This window comes from Drosophila busckii, chromosome 2R (genome assembly GCF_011750605.1).
Source record: "Drosophila busckii strain San Diego stock center, stock number 13000-0081.31 chromosome 2R, ASM1175060v1, whole genome shotgun sequence".
NCBI lineage: Eukaryota > Metazoa > Arthropoda > Insecta > Diptera > Drosophilidae > Drosophila > Drosophila busckii.
Window position 1 is genome coordinate 12,466,894 of NC_046605.1, and position 20,157 is coordinate 12,487,050.

The 20,157-nt window shown below is 42.6% G+C and overlaps 2 protein-coding genes across 2 annotated transcripts in view; one reads left to right on the forward strand and one right to left on the reverse strand.

The window, feature by feature from the left end:
* Nucleotides 1–172: 172 nt before the first annotated feature.
* On the reverse strand, nt 173–5,192 carry LOC108594991 (protein phyllopod). The gene is made up of 2 exons (XM_017980124.2): nt 4,764–5,192; nt 173–1,464 (listed from the first exon to the last, which is right to left on the reverse strand). Exons 1-2 carry the CDS (start codon nt 4,962–4,964, stop codon nt 511–513), a joined length of 1,155 nt encoding a protein of 384 aa, XP_017835613.1. The 5' UTR covers nt 4,965–5,192; the 3' UTR covers nt 173–510.
* Nucleotides 5,193–9,375: 4,183 nt separating this feature from the next.
* The window catches only part of LOC108594718 (zinc finger protein 423 homolog), a 29,755-nt gene continuing 18,973 nt past the window's right edge, over nt 9,376–20,157 (forward strand). Inside the window, exons 1-3 of the mRNA XM_033293343.1 lie at nt 9,376–9,418; nt 13,760–13,870; nt 14,021–14,107. Of these exons, the coding sequence (XP_033149234.1) occupies nt 9,376–9,418; nt 13,760–13,870; nt 14,021–14,107 (241 nt within the window). The remainder of the gene's footprint in view (nt 9,419–13,759; nt 13,871–14,020; nt 14,108–20,157) is intronic.

Below are 20,157 nucleotides of genomic sequence, written 5' to 3' on the forward strand. Positions count from 1 at the left end.
CAAAGACTTATCGCTTATCGAGCAGTCTTAGTCAAGTTTCAAACCCTGTTTCACCAAGCGAGTCAGCAAGGGGTTGAAACTTGCTTAACTTAAGCCGCGTAAATTTAAAATATCGTACAATTACCATATCAACTTGAAATAAATTAAACAGCATTTTTTTTAGGCGTTTTGAATCAAGTTGTGCTTGTAATTTTTATTAATATATACTGCTTTTTTTAAATACTTAATTTTTTTGGAGCAATAACATGGCAAATGCAAACAAATTCAACTACGAGGTTAACGGTTACTAGACTTGACATTGGTAGCTGAGTTTGCTAGTTACGTCTACTATACACATATATATATAAAATACAATATTAGATTAACTTAAATTCTTAGGTATTTTGCTAATATTTTGACTAACAACTAAATGTTGATTGAGGTACAAGAAATTATGAATTAAATTAAAAGCTAAATTTGTAATTTGTAATTTGACTACAGTTTTGTCTTTTTCTGCATTTGGATTGTGGCTTAGACTAAGGTAATGCTTAACCCTAGCGGTAGCTTAAGCCCCGCCAGCGTTTGGTGGGAAACTTTATCCTGCGCTTCCGTTAACTCTGACTGCACCTCAATGACTTCAACTTCCGCTTCCGCTTCGTTGGCTAACTGATATCGCAGGCGTCGACGCGCTGTGGTTTTCGACGCTGGCATCACCTCGCTTATGGCGCTATCGAATTCCAAAAGGACCTCATCCTGCTCCAGCGCACGCGTCCATCGTGGTCGTTGCTTAACGGGACTCATAATACGTAGATTTCGCACCGCCGATGTCGCTTCCGTCTCCACCTGTTGCTCCGTGCTGAGCGTAGTGCCCAGACGCCTAAACATGGCCACTACTTTGCCATCCACACGCGGCGCAGGTAATCTTTGGTAATGAGGCAGATTGGGCGTGGGCGTGGGCAGCGGCTTGACCAGCGCAGTGCGCAGGGCTCTGACTGTTTGCCGTCTGCTCTGCTCTTTGTGGCGGCACTTGCGGCACAGTGTGTAGCCCTTGCGCTGTGCCAACTTGGTGAGTGTTTGCGGAGATGTGGCATGCAACAGACGCAGCACAATGGTGCCACCGCAAACGCAGCAGTAGCGCAACATCTTGCGCATGTTCCTCAATCCCGCTTCATTGCGTCGTCCAAAGCGTCGCTTGTTGTAGCTGATGACGGTGGCGGGTAGAGGAGAAGAAGCAGGAGCAGCAGCGGACACTGCTGTTGGCAACTGTGGGCGTTGTGGCACTTGAACTTGTGGCTGCGGACGCACTTGCGCAATGGGACGCACCTTGGCACGCTGCTGCACGAGAGCTCCGCTGCTGTTGTTGCTCATGTGCGCCGGACTTTGACTTTGACTCTCCGCATCATTGCTGTTCACAGCTTGGAGTGAATGCCAGTTGATCAGCCAGTTGTTGCAGCTGAAGCACAAGAATTTATCCTCATTCAAGGGCTGGAAGAAAGCAAGGCAGAGAGAGGTTAGATAACTGATTAGACTAATGGTGAGATGAAGTTAGAATGTCCCTTATTTTTAAAAACAAACTTAGCTAAAAACCAAATACTAAAAATTAGTTTGCGCATTCGACTAAATTTTTTCCTTGCCGAATTGCACTGTACTAAGCTTTCTACGAAAAAAGTTTGTTGACCTGAAATTGTTCAAATACTTAGCAAAAGTCTAACAAAATAGAACGATATGCACATTACAATTTGAAAAACATTTGATTCCTTTATTATATGTGAATTATTTATTAATGAATTCATTTATATTTTTGGGGACATTTGGGAAATTACCTTAGATTAGTAGTATAGGATAATTTACCAGAATTTTGGCTTTTGAACTTTTGTTGTGGCAACTATGAACTAATTACTTTATTTTTATGCGCATGGTATCAGCTTCTTAGCCCAAAAATAACTATTTCTTTATCAAATACTTATAAGCAGTACAAAATATTTTGTTTTCAATTCTATCTTTTATATATCTAAATGGATCATACTCAGAATACCTATATCTTTTATAAATTATTGAAGAGGCAAATTTTAAGAAAACCTACGATAAGTATTATTTGAAATTGAGTTTTCATAACGATCGTAATCATAATCATATATAGGTAGATTTTTCAACGGCCTTTGGCTTAGTGTAGCGTAACCACAAAAGGAAAATAGTGCAAGCTCGAGTGAGTTACGCCCGTGCAGTTAATGTCCTAACCACTAATGAGCCCAAACGGAGCGACTGAGCCTTGTGCGCAGTCAAAGGTGCAAAAAATAATATAAAGCTGAAGGCGGACTTGAGAGTTTTGTGTGTGTGTGTGTGTGTGTGTGTTGAGGCATATTAATTACCACATGCTCGCATTCCTGGCTGTATCAATAATTTGGAGCACCTGCCCGTACGAAAATTACGCTTAGCAGCTGCCCAAAATAAAATACAGCAACAACATTAAGGCGACTAAGGGCCATGGACAAACTCGTTTCGCTGGCTGCTGGCCACGCGCCTTTGCTTATCGAGAGACCCCTAGCGTATCCAATAAATAAGAGAGTGAGAGGAAAGAAATATAAAATAATGTAGAATAAGCAAACATTAGGCACGCGGCAGCGTAGCGACAGCTGCTTAGAATTAGAGAAAGAGAGGGAGAGAACGATCAGGATCAGGCGTTGGCCTACAACGATCGCTAAAGGTGCACACACACACACACACACGCACACACACAGACAGTCTTTGAACGGTACCATAATGCAAATTGCAGGCCAGGTGCAATCCAGACAGCCACACGCAAAGCTGGTAAACAACAAGAGCAGAGGCGAAGGAGTAAAGCGGCAGAGAGAGAGACAGGCAAGGCATACAAATGAATAAAAAACTCAAGTTTGTGTTTTATGGCACTGTCATTTCCAAACTATAAACGCTTATAGGGCGTGCACTACTGTGGAGGGTTGAGGGTGTTGCTAGGGGGTGTCATAGCCATAGGCAGGTGTGGCGAAGCTAAAACAAAAATGTATGCCAACAACTTCTAGTGAAACCTTATTAGAGAAGTCCTACGAATGAGTTTCCCCTAGTCAAATATTTTGGGCAGTCCTTGCTAGGGCTTCAGCAAAGCAATTGAAATTTAGTTTAACAAAAACTTGTCTAGTAATCTGATATGTTGCAAGGAAATTTCGTTTCACACAATTTTCAATCAAAACTGTTTGCCCACCCTTAACAGATCTTGCGATCTACCTTTAGACACGTTTATCTAACCCATAACAAAGCAAATACAGCAGACAATAGCTGATATGCGAAATGAGTTAAAGAGCTGATAGCAGTCTCTCTCTCTCTCTCTCTCTCTCTCTCTCTACACAGACACACACGCACACACTTATGAGGGTCGTGCTTGCCACAAATACAGCTGTCGCCTAAAAGGTACGATCAACCAACAGCAGCAGCAATAATAGAGGTAAGAGTTAAATGGAAAGAGACTGCTGTGCCATACCCTAGCTACTGCTATAGCGAATATTAAAATGTCTTCTAAGTTTGAAGAAAAATGCATTCAGTTTTATATTTAACTCACATTGTTTTGATAACACAGTTGAAAGTGTATAGAAAACGCTTTATTCAGCTTAAGTTAGAAATTAATAATTTATTCTGCTTACTTCTTCTTGAGGCATATTTTAGAAATAATTAAATTGAATCTTAACACAAGTAATAAGGAACTTAAAATCTCAACGTTTGTATTTATCTCAAGTTCTTGAGCCTGGCTTACATTTACTTTAAAATCTATACTACTAAATATTCTAAATTTAGCTATTAGCTATTGATTGTATACAAATGAAGCAACATTTAGCATATTCCAAATATATATATTTGTTCAGCTTTCTTTGTTTTGTTGCCTGCTCAAATTGCTCTTTAAATAAATATAATAAAATCAAAATGGCTTGCAACCTGAAGGGTATTTGCTCTGCCATAAACCACAATCATCTTGCATTGTTTACTTTTTCATATGCGCTTTTGGTCTTGAGGCCAGCCCGTAGAAATTGGATCAATCATAATAAGCGTGCAAGAGACGAGAGACAAGTGGCTGGCTCATAAGCAAAAAAAAAAATGCAGAAATTGTCGCAGCTGCTGCTGCGGCCTGTTGCAAGAGCAGGTTCGTGCAGAGCTCAAGGGCTAAGGGCTACGGGCTGACGACAGGTAGGCCACCAAAATAAAAAAGTAATACAATATTGTAAGGAGTTTTCATATTTTCCCAGGGCCTTTATTAGAACAGTCTGTTGGGAATTATGCTCTGAGTGTATTGGAAGCACAGCGTGTATTGATTAAGTGCCACATGCAAAGTGTCCAATTACAGTTGGAAATGCACCAGCTGCTATCCAGTTACCAGCAGCGACCGGATACGGATACAATATATAGTACACATGTATGTTATTTTATGTACGAGTGGCCTGACACACAGACCGAGTAAGGTAGGCGCTAGCGCTATTGAATGGTGCACTCAACTGGCAAAATCTATTTTGCGCGCAAGTCCTGTCCACCCCCCTCCCGCACACCCCTTTCAACTAAGTTTCAAGTGCAAACGCTTGCAGTCCGGGCCTAACCTGGCTGAGTTGCTGCCGCTGCTGCTGCTGCTTTTAAAAATCTCGCACAATATTTTTCATCCCCCTTTTTGGGCTGAGGCTTACACGAAGGACGTCGCGTCGCCTTTTGGGTGGCATGACTCATATACAGAATTCGTCTTTTTATTGATTTTTTTTCTGTAGTGCTTTTTGTTTGGCGTTCGCACTTACCTGGAACTTGAATTTCGCTTGAATTAATTGCACAATATTTGGTCCGGAGCGCGGCTCATAGATGTTGATGGTCTGATTGGTCTGGCAGCCGCAGATGAGGCAGGTGCGTTTCAGGTACTCGGATGCGGATGCCGCTGAGGCAGATGAGCTCGCGGCTGCGGGCATTGCTGCCGTTGGCTCCGCTTGATTATCCGCTGACATTTTACAATTGTTCACTTATATAAATATATATATGATATATTTTTTCTCTATTTCTTGCTGCACGCACACACACGTTTGTAATTTCTCACTGACGTCACGGCGCGTTCTGCCCAACGGGGTGGCAAATTGTTCGCTGAACAACAATAACAATAATAACGGCACCGAGAGCACTCGTCGCAGCAGCAGCAACTAACGACTCTGAGCAGCAGCAACACAACACGTCCTTTGCGTTGCACGCACAAATTTCGAATGAGGCGGCAACATTCTGCGGCAGCTTCGTTTGCTGCCTCGGCCAAGCAGTGGCAGCAACAACAACCACAACAACAACAACAACAACAACAGCAACAACCATGCCAACTGTCGTTGGGTTTGCCTGTGTCTGCGCTCGCTCCTGCCCTCCTGCCAGTTTGCCTTACAGCCTTTTGTTCGTCGTTCGTCTGTTGCCTGCTCTTGTTCAGTTGTTGTTGAGCTCGGCTGCACTGCGAGAAATGCTGGACTTAGAAAAAAGTTACATTTATTGAAGAGAGAAAAAATAAAATATAAATTGCATGCAAATTAAAATAGTTTTATATAAGGGACAATTTTAATATAATATTATCTTAAAATGGTTCTATTCTTTTGTTTATTGTTAAATGGTAAATGCTAAAAATTAGAATTGAAAATTTGGATTTAACCAGTTTTGTAGTTATATTTTATATAGGAGGCATATCAAGAAAAAAATTAAGCAAAGCTAAATTTTGCAGTCTAAAAATGCTTTAAAAATTTAAATAGCATTTTTCTTAAGCTATTTTCCCAATAAAATTGTTCCAAAATGTTATATAGTTTTGAACATGATTTTCAAAATTTATTTTATACATTTCTTGTACTATTTTTGTTTAAATATACACATCTCTGCACATATCATTTCCCAAGCACTTACCCTTTTGCTGACTTGACCTATCCACAATTGCTCAGTTAGGTAAATACGCGAAAGGAACTGGCGACAGCTGCTGCTGCTCCTAGGACAAAACATGAAGCTTTAAATGGAAGGTACAACGACCGCGTTGGTTTCCTTTTTGGCAGACACCACATAAGATTAAACTCTTGTTCTGTTTTAAGGCTCATCATTATGTCTTTTTTTTTTTTGAGAACACAACTACTTGTAGCATGTGTGGAAGCAACAGGCGGCAATGCGGCTTAGCCTCTCACATTCGAGCAGCTGCTGCTCCAAAACACATACAAAAGGTGCATTCGCAGTCGTTGTTGTTGTTGTACATTTTGGAACTCAATCATATGTTCTCTGTGCGTTTGCCACATCGCTGGTGCGCTGGCTATGTTGCAGCTTGCAACTGGATTTTTTATGCTGCTGCGACAGATGTTTTCTTTTTTTTTTTCTCTTACTTCGTTTTTTCTCCGCCACTTCAGCTGCCGGCTGTCGACTGGGCTAAGATGCTGCAGCCCGCTACTTTTACTACGCTCTCGAGCAGCGTAGTAAACAAAAGGAGTTGCTGACCGGTATTCATGAATGAATTGATGAATGGGCCGTGACTGTTGCTGCTGGAGCCCGTTGCGAAACGAAACGAAACGAAAGACTTCCGCGTGATTTGTATTTTTACTTTTCAAGCGGATATTCCAAGGGAAGCTTGCGATTGATGTTTCAGCCAGATAGTGGGTTCGATTTTAATAGCAAATCAAACAGCAAATTAACATTTAAATTTATTGGCAGCTAAGGCTTCAAAATTTCTTAATACTTAAGAAAGATAATTCAGTCAACAAATTACAAGTATTCTTCAATTAATGAAAATTTGCTAGTTTACATATTTATACAACGACTAATTTTGCTAAGAGCCTCTTTTTTTTTAATGTTTAAAAGAATAAAATCAGAAGTACTTAACGTTTCATGTTTCATTGAAAAAGCTTTAAATTTATAAATGGAAGAGCCAATATTTGTAATAGTTAAATAGAATAATAGAATATAATAATAGTTAAATAGTTATAGAAAATTAACATACACCGCCACTATGGTCCCAAAGTCGATTTTTTTTGGCATAAAGTCTAATAATAAAACTCGGGACTTGAAATTTGTCATGAACTTTATTTAGAATATTTTAGAATTTTGTTTTTTTTTATTTTTTAATTTTTAAAATTTTTTTTTTGTTGGGAGGGTGCTCTTCATGTAGTTCACACCATTTCGCCAGGTATTTTTATCAAAACACTTCAACACATGTGAGTTTCTCGAACATGGGGATTACTATAATTCTGGGCGGTCAAATACGATACTCTATAAAGAACAAACGTACGTTATTAGTTTTTCTCAGCAAGCCTCAGTTTGTTAGTTACACTCTACGAAAAGTAGAGAACGCATTTAAATTTTTTACACATACACAACTAAAAAACTAGGACGACACATAAAAATACTATTCAAAGTAGATAATTTATATTCATTTTACATTGTTAAATTATTTTAATTGACGTGAAAATATTTAATTGTGACAAAAAAAAAATCATTTTTTTGTTTTAAGCGTCTGTTCGATTGCTGACTTTTAAGAGCTTACAAAAAACCAAACATAATATTATAAATTTTTTAAAAATTATATTGTATGTGTGCCATGTATTTACTTTAAGATTGCATCAGCAAAAAGTCAAAGTTCTTACATTGAAATTTCGACTTTATGCCAAAACAAATCGACTTTGGGACTATAGTGCACCGTTTAATATTGAACGGTGAAGCTCCTTTGTTAGACGCAAATAATTTTGTTATAATCCGCTCAGAGTCCTCGGAGGAGTTTTAACAAATATGAGTCGTTCATTTCAAGATTTACTAATTAAATAATTAATATGAAGTTATAACTGTTGGTTAGTTGATTCAAATTAAATTGAATGCCCATTAGGGGTATTCATGCTACATACATAAGAATTTGCTTATCGCGCTAATTTAGCACAGACGCAAACCTTTGCACTAGATGGCGCTCATAGCTTAGCGCAGACATGAATCTATGTACTGCCCTCTATGTTGCGCCTTTGTTTGTGGTGTGGAGACTTACGCTTTTTTCCTCCTTGAGTATTTTGGCCTCGTCGGAATCATCGATAGGCGCATTAAAGCCCGCATAGACAGATCATCCAGTTTTTTGGCCAAATACCAGGCCAACGGCGAGTCACAGCCGGTGACGAGCAAGCCCTTGCTCGACTCCGATATCTGGAAGAGAGGTCAGAGTGCACGTTAGAGTGCAGAGAAAGGTTAATCAACTTGAACTTCACCTCAATAAATCTTAGACCAATTAACTGCGAATCGAAGACTTTCTAACTAACTGCTACAGATTTTTATATTTTCTTATAATTTTGGCTGTCTGTAAGTGTATGTGAGATTTTGAGATTTTTATTTATTTATTTGCTTTTACTCGTTTTCTTTTTGGAAGGCGTGTCATATGAGCTGTTTGACCTTTTCACAGCGCCAAATTATTTTCCAAGAAGGCTTGAAAAATTGAAAATGTTTAATTAAAGTGCTGCAAATTTTAAGCCGAGCATTTTAATTAGGAAAAGGCGCATTTGTGAGAAATAATTTATTGGCAGACGGCAAAATTTAATGTTACTTCATTTTAAATTACTCTCTCAAGTGCCTTGTCAGGCTTTGAGGTTCTCACGCATACGCACAGCAGCCCCGCTGCTGAGAAAGCAACACATGCGCTTGCAAATTAGAGTTGCAAGCAGCACCTTGGCGAAGGAATAAAAAAAAACTAGAGCACGCCAGCGGCCAGGCGACCCCCCATACACACGTGCGAAAATCTTTTTTAGTTGCAAGCATAAGGGGCGCGTGTGACGCATAGAAATAATTGACTTGACTTTGACTTTTTGTTTGTAATTGCAACAAGCGAGCGGCAAGCAGCTCCTACGGCGCGCTGCCACAGCGGGCGGCCACTCGCAGCGCAGCGTTCTTTGCTTTTGGGCACCCAGTCAGAGTCAGTAGGCCGCCCCGCCGATTGGTGCACGTTGGTCTCTAGGGGTTGCATCATAATGTTGCGGCAGTCGCAACCCTCTGGGGAACACGCCTCGGCCGCAACTTGGCTGCGCTTGCCGGCTTGTTTTTAGTTTTGGGTGGTTGGGTGATTATGCGTGAGCAAACAGTGCGCAAACTCGCTCGCGCTCTCTCTGTCTTGCTCTCTGAGTTGCCATTTTGTTTAAGAGCTTCTTTGCTCTTTGGCTCTGTTTTGTGTTGTGGCATGCCAGGACCAACATTGGGCCAACAGGCAAGTTTCAGTCAGTTGCCGACGCTGCAGGCGCAAGGATATCAACAAACAAACAGTTTCCAAGTGACTTGACGTACACGTGTTTGGCGCGCTTTTTACTCACAGACATCTGAATTAAAGTGTGCGTTGGTGTTGGTGTCTCTCTCTGTGTGTGTGTCTGTGTGTGCGTGTGACAATTGCTGGACGCCATGTCGCGGCGTAAACAGGCCAAGCCACGCGCCTGCCTCAAACGTAAGTTCAGCTCAAAAGCTCCCCAAAGACACTAATTCTACTACTGCTACTACTACTACTACAAAGTATGTGTGTGTGTGTGTGTGAGTATTTTGCATGTGTTTGATTGATTTGGGGCCATGGCTTGTTGTCTGCTGGGAGTTTAATCATGCTCGCAGCCCCAAAATGTGACAAATGCCAAGCTGTGGGCAGGACAGAGCAAGTAGCTAACAAGGTAGCTAACGTTTTTGGCCAAACAAGCGCTCTGGGGAATTGGGTACACCTAACTGTCAGCTGCAGCGGGGCGGAGAGGCGTGGCAGCTAAGCTCTAAAAATGCTTGGCCGGATTGTAGTTGGGGCGGCGGCGACTGCAGTTTTGGTAACAGCAGCCAAGGCAACCAAAGTGCCGTTAATTTTTAATACAATTTCAAATTGTGTCAGTGTAAATAACAGGCTGCACTAGCAACAGCAATTGCAACAGCAACAGCAACAACATCAGCAGCAGCAACAGCAACAACAACAATGATAACAAATAAAATTGACAATAAATCCAATGCACATGTGAGACAGCAAAACGGCTCAAAGCCCCCAAAGACACATATACAAATACAAATGCACATGCATATGCACACAGATACAGATACCTATACACAGACACACACACACACATACAGCTAGCGTAGCGAGCATAAAATTTCCCCAACGTATACAACAACAACAAAAAATGAGCAAAGCCAAAGTTCGCTTTGGCGCTGCTTGTTTGCATGTGTGTGTGTGTGTGTACGTATGTATATTTGGCCGTATGTGTGTGTGTGGGTGTGTAAAAAGCACAAAACACAGAAAACCCATTGCCATGTATTTCTCATGGGAGTTGCAAACGCTCTTGGCTGGCCAATCCCAAGGGAGTTGCAGTCAGCCGCCAGGCAACAACAACAACTGCAAAAACGAAACATGCGCAATTCTCTAAGGAATTCTCATTCGTTGACGCGCGTTCTTTCTACGTATGTGAGTGAGTGTGTGTGTGTGTGTTGGTATGTGTGTGTATGCTTATTGGCAGTCAGCAACAATTACAAACAGACAGACAGACATACTACATACTTTCGCTTTACGCATTGGGCTTACAATTTTATTTATTTATTTTGACTTTGATTTGCTTTTGCATATAGAGAGACACCTGCTCAATTATGTTGTGCAGTGTAAAATCTTTAAAGCCAACGAGCCACGCTCAGCGCTGCTGTCAGCAGCGTCTATCCAGAGAATTTCCTAAGGCGCGAGCTTAGCATTGCGACAGTTGCTGCTGCTGCTGCTGCCGCTGCTTCAGTTGCTGCTATGTCTGCCATAAGTTGCCGTTGTCCTTGTGCTCTCGTCAACGTGTGCGCGTTGTCCTTTGTGTATTGGCAAAATATTTGCTATGACATTGCCAAAGAGTGTGGCGCCAAAATAGCAACAGCGCCAAGTTACAGACGCTGTAGCTCCTGCTGCAGGCACTTGGGGCATAGGCTATATGCCACCAGCTGAAAGCTTTATATAGCCCCCCCCCCACACACAGACATTTGCCCATATGTACTTGTCTGTGTGCATATATTGGCTTTGGATTTGGGACTGAGTATGGGGCGAACGGTAACTAGTTTGGTAAATAGATTTGCTGTGGGCGTTGGGGATTGCAATGTTGTGGGCTGGCTGGTTCCCTTGGGAATTTTCACTCGCCTGCCGCATTTTTGTCAGCGGTATTTTCTTGCAATTTAAGCTACACTACTACAAAAACAACAACAGCACACAGATTGTCTGCAACATTTAGTTCCATAGCTAATTTATCGATTAGCTTTGCTTGTGATCGCGCAGCAGTCTGGCAGCACTCTCAATTCAAAAATTCAAAACTCAATTATCGATTGGATAAACTTGTGGTCTATCGATTGCAGCCCTTGGGCTAATTTATAGCCACTATAGTTACAATTTATGGCTGACGTTTTTAACAACACCTTTTGGATTTGTTATTTCATTATTATTATTATTTTTTTTTGGCTCTTCTTGTTTTTAATACTTTCACACATAGACAATGCACACATACATACGCACATATTGCCATTATAAAAGTTGCAAGCTGCGGCGTTAGCTTTGTTTTTAGCTTGTACGCCGCCCCCCCAACCATGCCCACTCGCGTTGCCACTGAACACGCTTAGTAGCCATTTGGGAGCTGGAAAAGTGGCAAGCGGCGGGTTTTTCGGGTAGTGGCAACGGATTGATGGGTCAAAGGGGACGACGCTTATTATTACGTTTACAAATATGTATGTGTATGTATGTATCTATGTGTGTGTGTGTGTGTGTGTGTGTGTGTGTGTGTGTGTGTGTGTAAGTGGTTGGGGGCGCACCTTTTTGGCTTGTGGGGGGTAAAAACGCTTAAAAACATGCCATCGCCGAAAAACAAGTAAGAAACACACAGGCGGGCACTTGCGCTCCACACACATACGCGCTTGCTTGCGCTACACACACACACACACACAGATACATATGTGTATGTAGTGGCAGCGACCGAGTGCGAAATGCACTCTGGGGGGCTTTAAACAAAAATGAAAATCGCTTGCATACATATGGGCGCTTACACACACACACACACACTCACTTCATTCTGCTGCCTTGCACAAAAAGAACTTGGCTACGTCGTCGTTGCTGCTGCTGCTGCTGTTGTTGTTGCGGTGCTTCGACAATTTTAACGACCATAACTGGTTCTCACACCCCTCAAGCCGAAAGCACGCCCAGTCGTACCCGTACCCCCCTCTTACCGGTTAGCGTCGCTCGCATTTATTTTAAAATACGCGGCACTTCCGCCGCAAACGGCACACAGTATACGCTTCCACTTTTACCCCCTCCCCACCCGGCTGGGCCTGGCCTGCACCCAACGTCCTGCCCCACAATACAACACAACAACCTTTCAAGTGGCTGTGCTCGCGCGCTTGGTCTCTCTTTTACAACTGCTCTGTCTCGCATTTTTATATGGAAATAATAACGCAAGGCATGTGGCGCACACAAGTCATCGTCAGCGTGTTGCCATTATGGTGACCAGGCGTGGCGGCAATCGTCCGGCTTGGCATAATGTTGATTTCCGTGGCGATTCCTTGCGGTGTGATTCCAGCGTGTCCTTTTGGCAATATATTTCAAGCCTTTACCTTGCCCGCGGTCACCAATATGTGTCGCTCCAGCAGCAGCAGCAGCAGCAGCACCACCCCCAACCCCCACCCCAAGCAACGCCTACAACTCATTCGGCCACACTCGCTGTGGTTTATCATTCACAGTTGCTGTGCAAAGCAAAATGGAGTTATATTTTAAGATAAATTACATTATCTAGATAGCTAAGCAAATAATTAAGAGTGGTTATTTATCAACAAATAAATTTTAATTTTAAATACAATTTTATATTAATAGAGTTTGCACAGTTAATAAAATATATTCTTGATAAATCAGGAAAAAATAATGATAAATTCGCAATGAATTTAAATTCAACTTTGTTTAACTCCAAAAGAAAACTGCTAAGTTAAAAGTTCCAATGTGTGTCATCTATTGTCTTCATATTAATTAGCATTTATAATGATCATTGTTAACTTAAAATAGTTAATTAATTGTTAATTTAAAGCAATTTAAATTCGCATTGTTTTGTGCATGATTTTTTTTACGTATCTTGTCCATTGGTCAGTTGGTTTAAGGCATAAGCTCGGCAATTTTTCTTTACTCACTGCTTGCAACTTCTGATTACAGCGAGAGGCACACAAATTTATGAAAAATTCAATTTAATTGCACAATTACACATGTTTCACATTTACATAACATAGCGCAGGTTGACGGTTGTTGTTGTTGTTGCTGCTGCTGCTGCTCTTGTTGTTCTTGCTGTTGCTGCACCCCTTGCAATTACTTTGAAGGCAGTTGTTTTGGCAACAGCAACGACACCCACAAGACTTTGCCAGCAGCGCCATCGATCACGTGCGGCTTTGCCACACACACACGCACACACATATTTATATACATGTTTGCTTGGTAGCATGGAGTTTTGAGCTATTGGCAACGGTTTTCTTTAGCCAAAACGGGCCAGCGGAGTCAACAGCACCAACAATAAAACACAAAACGTGTAAATAGAATTTTTGGCACGATGGCCGCCCTGGGAGTGCTTTAGCATAATCTGCATGAGTATTAGTACGAGTATGTGTGTGTATGAGTATGAGTTGGAGTAGAGCGATTACTCGTATTTGGCAATTTGTTCAATTGAACAGACATTTCGGTTATGTCACCCTGTATTGCATTTTTTTAATGGCTAGCCAGCATCAAAGGCTTTTATTAGTTTTGTCAATTAATTAAAATTTGTTTGGCTTGCAGTTGGTGAAAAGGATGAGGAGAATGGCGTGGGTGAGGCAGCTGAAGGCGATTTGCTGGAGCCTAAGGAGGAGTTGCTAAGCTCCGACGAGGAGGCCGACGATGGCGAGCTCAGTGGCAATGAGCTGGAGGAATTGGAGCAACCAACAGCCAATGAATCACGGCAGCAACCAACGCCGGCAACAGCTGTTGCCACAACAACGACTGAAGCAGCTGCTGCTGCTGCTGCAGAAGAAGAACTACAACACCCTGGGGATGCTCTAGCTGCAACGGGCAATGGCAACGGCAACGGCAACGCCAATGGGCACTGCAAGTCAAGGTCCAGCGGTGCCAGCAGTGCCAGTGCCACTGGTAAGTTTGACTTCAATTTACATATTTTATTGCCATTCGGCTAAAGATATATCTAAGCGATATGAACACCAAAAGCAAGCTTGTCCAACTGACTGGCCACAGTCGCAACGCATCTTGCAAAGCCACAAAGTCGTTTGGTCGCCCTCGTTGCCAAGTCCAAGCTATCGTCTTGGGCATGCCCCACGAGGCATTGACATGTCCGGCTAATAACTCTCGACAGTCTCATAAATAGCAAATGTAAGCTGCTTGTTGCCTGCCAGCCGCTCTATGTGGCCACAGTTCACAGACCAGTTCAGCTCAGACCTTCGGCCATTGAGAAGGCTTGAAAAGAGAAACAAACTAGCTTGTAAATTGTCCAATGTAAATGGCTTTATGCACATGAGCCATGCGACAAGATTTCTTTATAGACTTTAAAGCATTTGAAATGAACTAATTAATTTTGCGAACTGCGATACTAAAGCAGTCTGAGTTATCGAGCATCTATCGAGCTATCGAGTTGCGCTTATAGCTAAATTCATAATCGATCATGTTTAGTTTGAGCTTAGCATATTTGTTTTTATAACAATTGCGGCTCTCTCTCTCTCGGGTCACCCTGTTACAGCTGCGCCGTAAAGTAGGCAACAACTTTTTGCACCCTGTATGAAATAAACACCAAACTCCAATTTCCATGCCCATTGAGTTTTGTGACTGTTGTTGCTGCTCCTGTCGGTGCATAAAGTTTGATGTGCCCGTGTGGCATCATACAAGCGCACATTTACATACACATACACATATAGCAGTTGTTGTTGCTGTATTTGATATTCCTGTGCGTCATTGGATTATGGCACTTGGGTGTGCAAAGCCATCGATTCAAAGCGCTGCTCGTTATAGCGGCGCTGCCCTTGTTGCTGTTGTTATTGCTATTGTTGTTGCTGTTGGTTTTGGGGCAACAATAATAAAGCAAGCGCCATGTTTAAATGGAGCACCAACCGATGACACACACACACATGGAGAGTACATATGCAGTTGGGTATGTGTGTGAGTGTGTGTTTGTTCATTATTTGTTGCTCTTTTCTCTGTTGGACGAAACGGCATGGCATGGCATGGAATAGTATTCCCGCTGGAGAAACAGACAAGCCGGCATAGAACATCATCATCAGCAGCACCAGGAACAGCAGCAGCAGCAGCAGGCTAGACTGAAACGCACACACACACACACCCATATAGAAACTCCCCCTAGCTGGCCCAGTGGGGCAACAAGAGCATGCACCAGGCAGCTGGACGCGCTGTTGTGTTTGTTGTATGTGTGTGTGTGTGTGTGGCACGTTGCTCGTCTGGGTGCCGTTGTTGCTGCTCTTGTACCTGGGAGCTCAAGTTTTGCAGCTGTCTCTGGCCAAGTCGGTTTTAACCTCACTCGCACAAACAGCCCAAGCTCCCCACTAACGGCACTATGGAGAGCCAAACTTTATCACCAGTGCGCGCAGCTACACACTCGCTCTCGCTCTCTCGCACTCGCACTCGCACTCGCACTCGCTCTTACTCGCATTATACATATATGACAAGTACACTGCTGCAGTGCGTCCTCTTGCCAGCGTCGCAATCGCCTCGTTTACTGTCATTGTAGCTATGGCTGCTGCTGCTGCTGCTGGCGCCTCTGTCTTGTCGTTGCGGGCCCCCCGTTGGCTGCTGCTGCCACTGCCACTGCTCTCCAGTGTGTTGTATAATGTTCTAAAGGGAAATCGAGAGGCTGTGATAAGTTTGGGGGATCCGAAAATTGTCTTTCTGCCGCTCGTTGTATTGCTGTTGTTGCCGTTGCTGCTGCTGCTGTTGCTGCCATGCGAAACCCGGCGAGAATGAATTGGCCCTTTTGTGCGCATCAACAACACGGCACAAGTTGAGGCTCCATCAGGCGCTGCACAGTTGTACAATGTCTATACGAAATTGCAATTAAATTTCATTTCATAAAAAATATAATTTAATTTATAAGAATTAAATGCTGCTAGCTGTCATTAAAAATGGTGTAATATAATAATGTTTATTCAATTTATAATGCATCATGATTATATAAATTATATTTAGTTGTTATCTTTCAAAACCTCTCCAAATTCGCTCCACTTTATTTTTCTTTGACTGCTTGCATGCTTGCGTACCACTGTGCGGCATAGTAAACGCCAAAGTGTCACACTCAGTACCGCAATTGTGCTGCTGTTAGCTTGCCAAGGTTCTGGTTCTATCGCTAGCTCAGCCAAAAACTCGCAACTTTCTCTTTCACACTTGCGCTTGCTATCTCTTTCATATGCTATGACATTAATATGAGTTTTGCTGCTTATAGATTATATTTGTGTAAAGTTTTATGTTGCAATATTTCGGTTCTGTAGCTGCAAACTCGAACGTTGGGTGGGTGGGGGTGGGTGGACAGCTTGCTTACTACAATGTGTGTGTGTGTGTGTGCTGGAGACGACAACATTTCCGTAGGGAGCAACCTGGGTGCGAATAAAAATTATACATTGCCATATAAGCAGCCGAGTCAAGAGGCAATATCAAAACCCACTCTGCCCGCCCTACCAAGAGTAGTTGAAGGCTAGGAGACTTGAGTATGTGTGTGTCTGTGTAAAGCATGTTTATTGGTATGCTCATTGGGGAGCAGCTTGAGACGCAGACCAAGACTAAGAGCAAGACCAAGACCGAGACCGAGACATATTCTTGTTGCATAGCGAAGTTGCTCATTTTGCCATTATTATTCCATTGTGTATCGAAAAATGAAACAAAACTGAGTTATCATCTCACAGTTTGAGCTCGTATGTATGTATGTGTGTGTGTGTGTGTGTGTGTGAAATTATCAGGTGCGCAGCGACTAAAGAGAGCGAGAATGTGGGAGGACACTTCCCAGGGGTACGCACGAAAGGTGCGTAAAATTTTATGACAAAACTTCATTGCTTTCAGTGACTTTGATTAGGGAATTGCATGCAGGTGCTGCCAAGTCCTGGTTATGTGTGTATGGGTGTGTGTGCGTGTATGTGTGGGTGAACGAATGATGTTGTCTGGAATTTTGACAAATGTTATGACAAATTTTCGATGTGGTCAAATGTTACACTTGGGCCATACCCATAACACATATGTGGGTTTATTGATTAATGATTATTGCAATTGTTAATGCTGAAGGCTATGCGTATTCAAGCATATAAGAAAAAATTTATAATTTTAGCAATATAAGCATAAATTTATTCCCTAAAAAACGTATTGTTCTTCGCTTAAAACTTATTGTTGTAAATTAAGTAAAAAAAATTTTAGTTATTCAATGAAAAAATTCACATAATTCGCATTAAATATTTTAAATATTATTTTACGCAATGCTGCATATATTTAAAACTTTTACAGCCTTAGATTTTAAATAAACTTGCCAATATTTGAAAAATTATTTTCTGTATTCAATCAAAATATCTTAACGATCTTAACTCGTTTATGATATCATCAAAGACTCATTATTTAATTTCTACCACTTAAGCTGCATATTAAGCGTTGACTTATTATATATTTGTTTATCTGCTTAATTGTTTATAAATTTAAAATGTAATGTAAGTTCCTAATTTAATATTGGACATCTGTCTCAAGCATTAGATATAGCCAAATTGTTTATAAATTTAAAATGTAATGCGTAAAGTTCCTAATTTTAGATTAAGACAGCTCAAGCATTATATATAGCCAAATGTTATTTTGTAGCTTGTCTTGGCCAAGTCATTTATTGGCAGTTAATTGCATCAGAGACATATTGAACATGAGCTCACAACTAATTCAAGTAACTGACCACCCACCACCCACAATTACATGCGAGTTGCTGCTGTTGTTGTTGTTGTTGTATTTTGTCTGCGCGCTGTGTTTTATTTCGTTTTTATTTGGCTTGCAATAATTTTGAAACAGCAACACACAAAAAGCATTTGCGCAACAATTCCCAATGGAGGCGCCAAGGCAAAGGAGCAGGCAAACGAATCGAATTAAGAGCATGGCACCTACCTCACACTCTCTCGAGCGCTGGCTCTGGCTCTCTCACTCTCTCACTCTCTCGTTCGCTTTGGCACAGCCTGTCTAGCGCTTTCTCTTTGAGTCTGTGGGGAGTGCAGGCGATGGCCGGCCGACGCTCTCTAGGGACTGCACGCTGGCGCAGCGGAGACTTCCAAGTCCGCAGTAGCAGTGCCGTTTGTTGTTGTTGTTGTTGTTGCCAAAGTTGGTAGTGCAGCTTGGCCTGGCTCTTGGGCCGCTTGTTGTTGTTGTAGGCAGCGCTTAGGGAAATTTGCGCGAGTGGTCGACTGCAGCCAAAGCAGCAGCAGCAGCAGCAGCAGCATGTGTGGGCGTAGCACTGACAGCAGCATAATCAGCAACAGTCGCAGCAGCAACATCAAAGCATAAAAGCGCGACTACGCCTAATGGCCACAAGATGGCGCTAGCGTCATATGCAAATTTCGTTCGATTTATGAGCACACAGCAGCTTCATTAACATGACGAGCGCGCGCAAAGATGCGAGCCATAAAATTAGCCAGACATCGACACATATGTCGACGTCGACGTCGATGTTGCCTGCTGATGAGAATGCAGCAAATCTACACACGCTGCTCCACACTCTGCGGCACATAAAAACGCAATGAGCGTCGGTGTGTGGTGTCGAAAAATTTGCAAAACTCAAAGCAACAATTCGACGAAAGCCAATTTCGCTAGGCAAGCCACATGAACGCGCTGCACACACATGTAAGTGCGAGCGAGAGAGCTGCGCAGCGCGCGGCTAGAGAGCCAAAGAAGTCAGCATGGCTGACTGCTGTTCGGGGGGCGAGGGAGCGAGCGAGCGACTGAACGGCATACGACTCCCCATAGAGCGCATGTTGAATAATCATCAGCATCACCAGCAGCAGCAGCCGGAGCAGCAGCCTGCGAGTGAAGCGTGTGGGGAGCGTGTGCGAGCGAGATGATGAACAGGACTAGGCTGAGCAGTGGCGTGGGGTTGGGGCTGGGGCTGGGGCGTGGGTTTGGGATTGGGCAGCAGCGGTCGCCCGTTGATGTCGCACACTTGCGTTGCGTTTTTGGCATGTTGAAACTTGTTCGTGCTGCCTCTGCTTGCAAGCATTATGCGTCCGCTAGATGGCGCTCCGGCATGCACGTGCAACAGCAACAACAACAACAGCAGCAGCAGCTAGTGCGGGAAATTCGTAAAATTTGGTTGCCACTGATGAAGTATTCCCCAGTTGCTGTACAAGGATTATTGGACGTGTGTGGCCCACTTGCTCCGCCTGCCGCCATGCAAAGTGGCATAAAAGCAGACGCATCGTCAAAACGTCGCTGCCACATCAAACGCTGCCACTGCCACCGCCACCGCCATCAAAGGCACATTTTTTACAATGTTGCAGTTGCAGTTGCAGTTGCTGTTACGCTCTTTGGGGTTATAGGTCATCAGCATCGTCAGCTGTTACAGAAATTTCATTTTGTCATTAGAAACTAATAGTAGCGCCAGCAGCTAAAGTATCTAAAAGCCACGGCCAGTTAGCCAGGTTGGCTGATGGCTTTTTATGCCGCTGATTTCATCGCTGCCTCGCTCTCTACTTAACTCAAATTTTGCTGCTTGCGCGTCGCTAACTAGTTTATAGTTATAGCCTGAGTGTTATGCATTGATTGAACTTAAGTAGAGCTGCAAGGCTCAAAGCCAGCAAATTCATGAGGCTCTGAGTTGGCCAGTTTTTGTAGCTTTGGCTGCACATATGATAGTTAGTGTTAAGTAAAGTAGAATTTTTGGGCAGATGAGTTGGATATGTGGCGAAAATGCAAATGACTTTCAGCTAAAGTTGTAGCTAGTGAGCCAATTAGTAGCAAATAAAAGCAGCACCAATAGTATTGATGGATAGATTGGTTAGCATTGAAAACTAATTGAAGAAGATTCTCTGATAATTGGTGGTTGCTTTATACTGATGTAAACGTAGTGTTCGTATTATAATCAGTAATAGGGTAGAAGTAATGGTAGATAGTAGTAGTAGTATTTGTGGAAAGTAAGTAAGTAGTAAATAGTAGTAATTGTTGTGGAGTATTGTAAA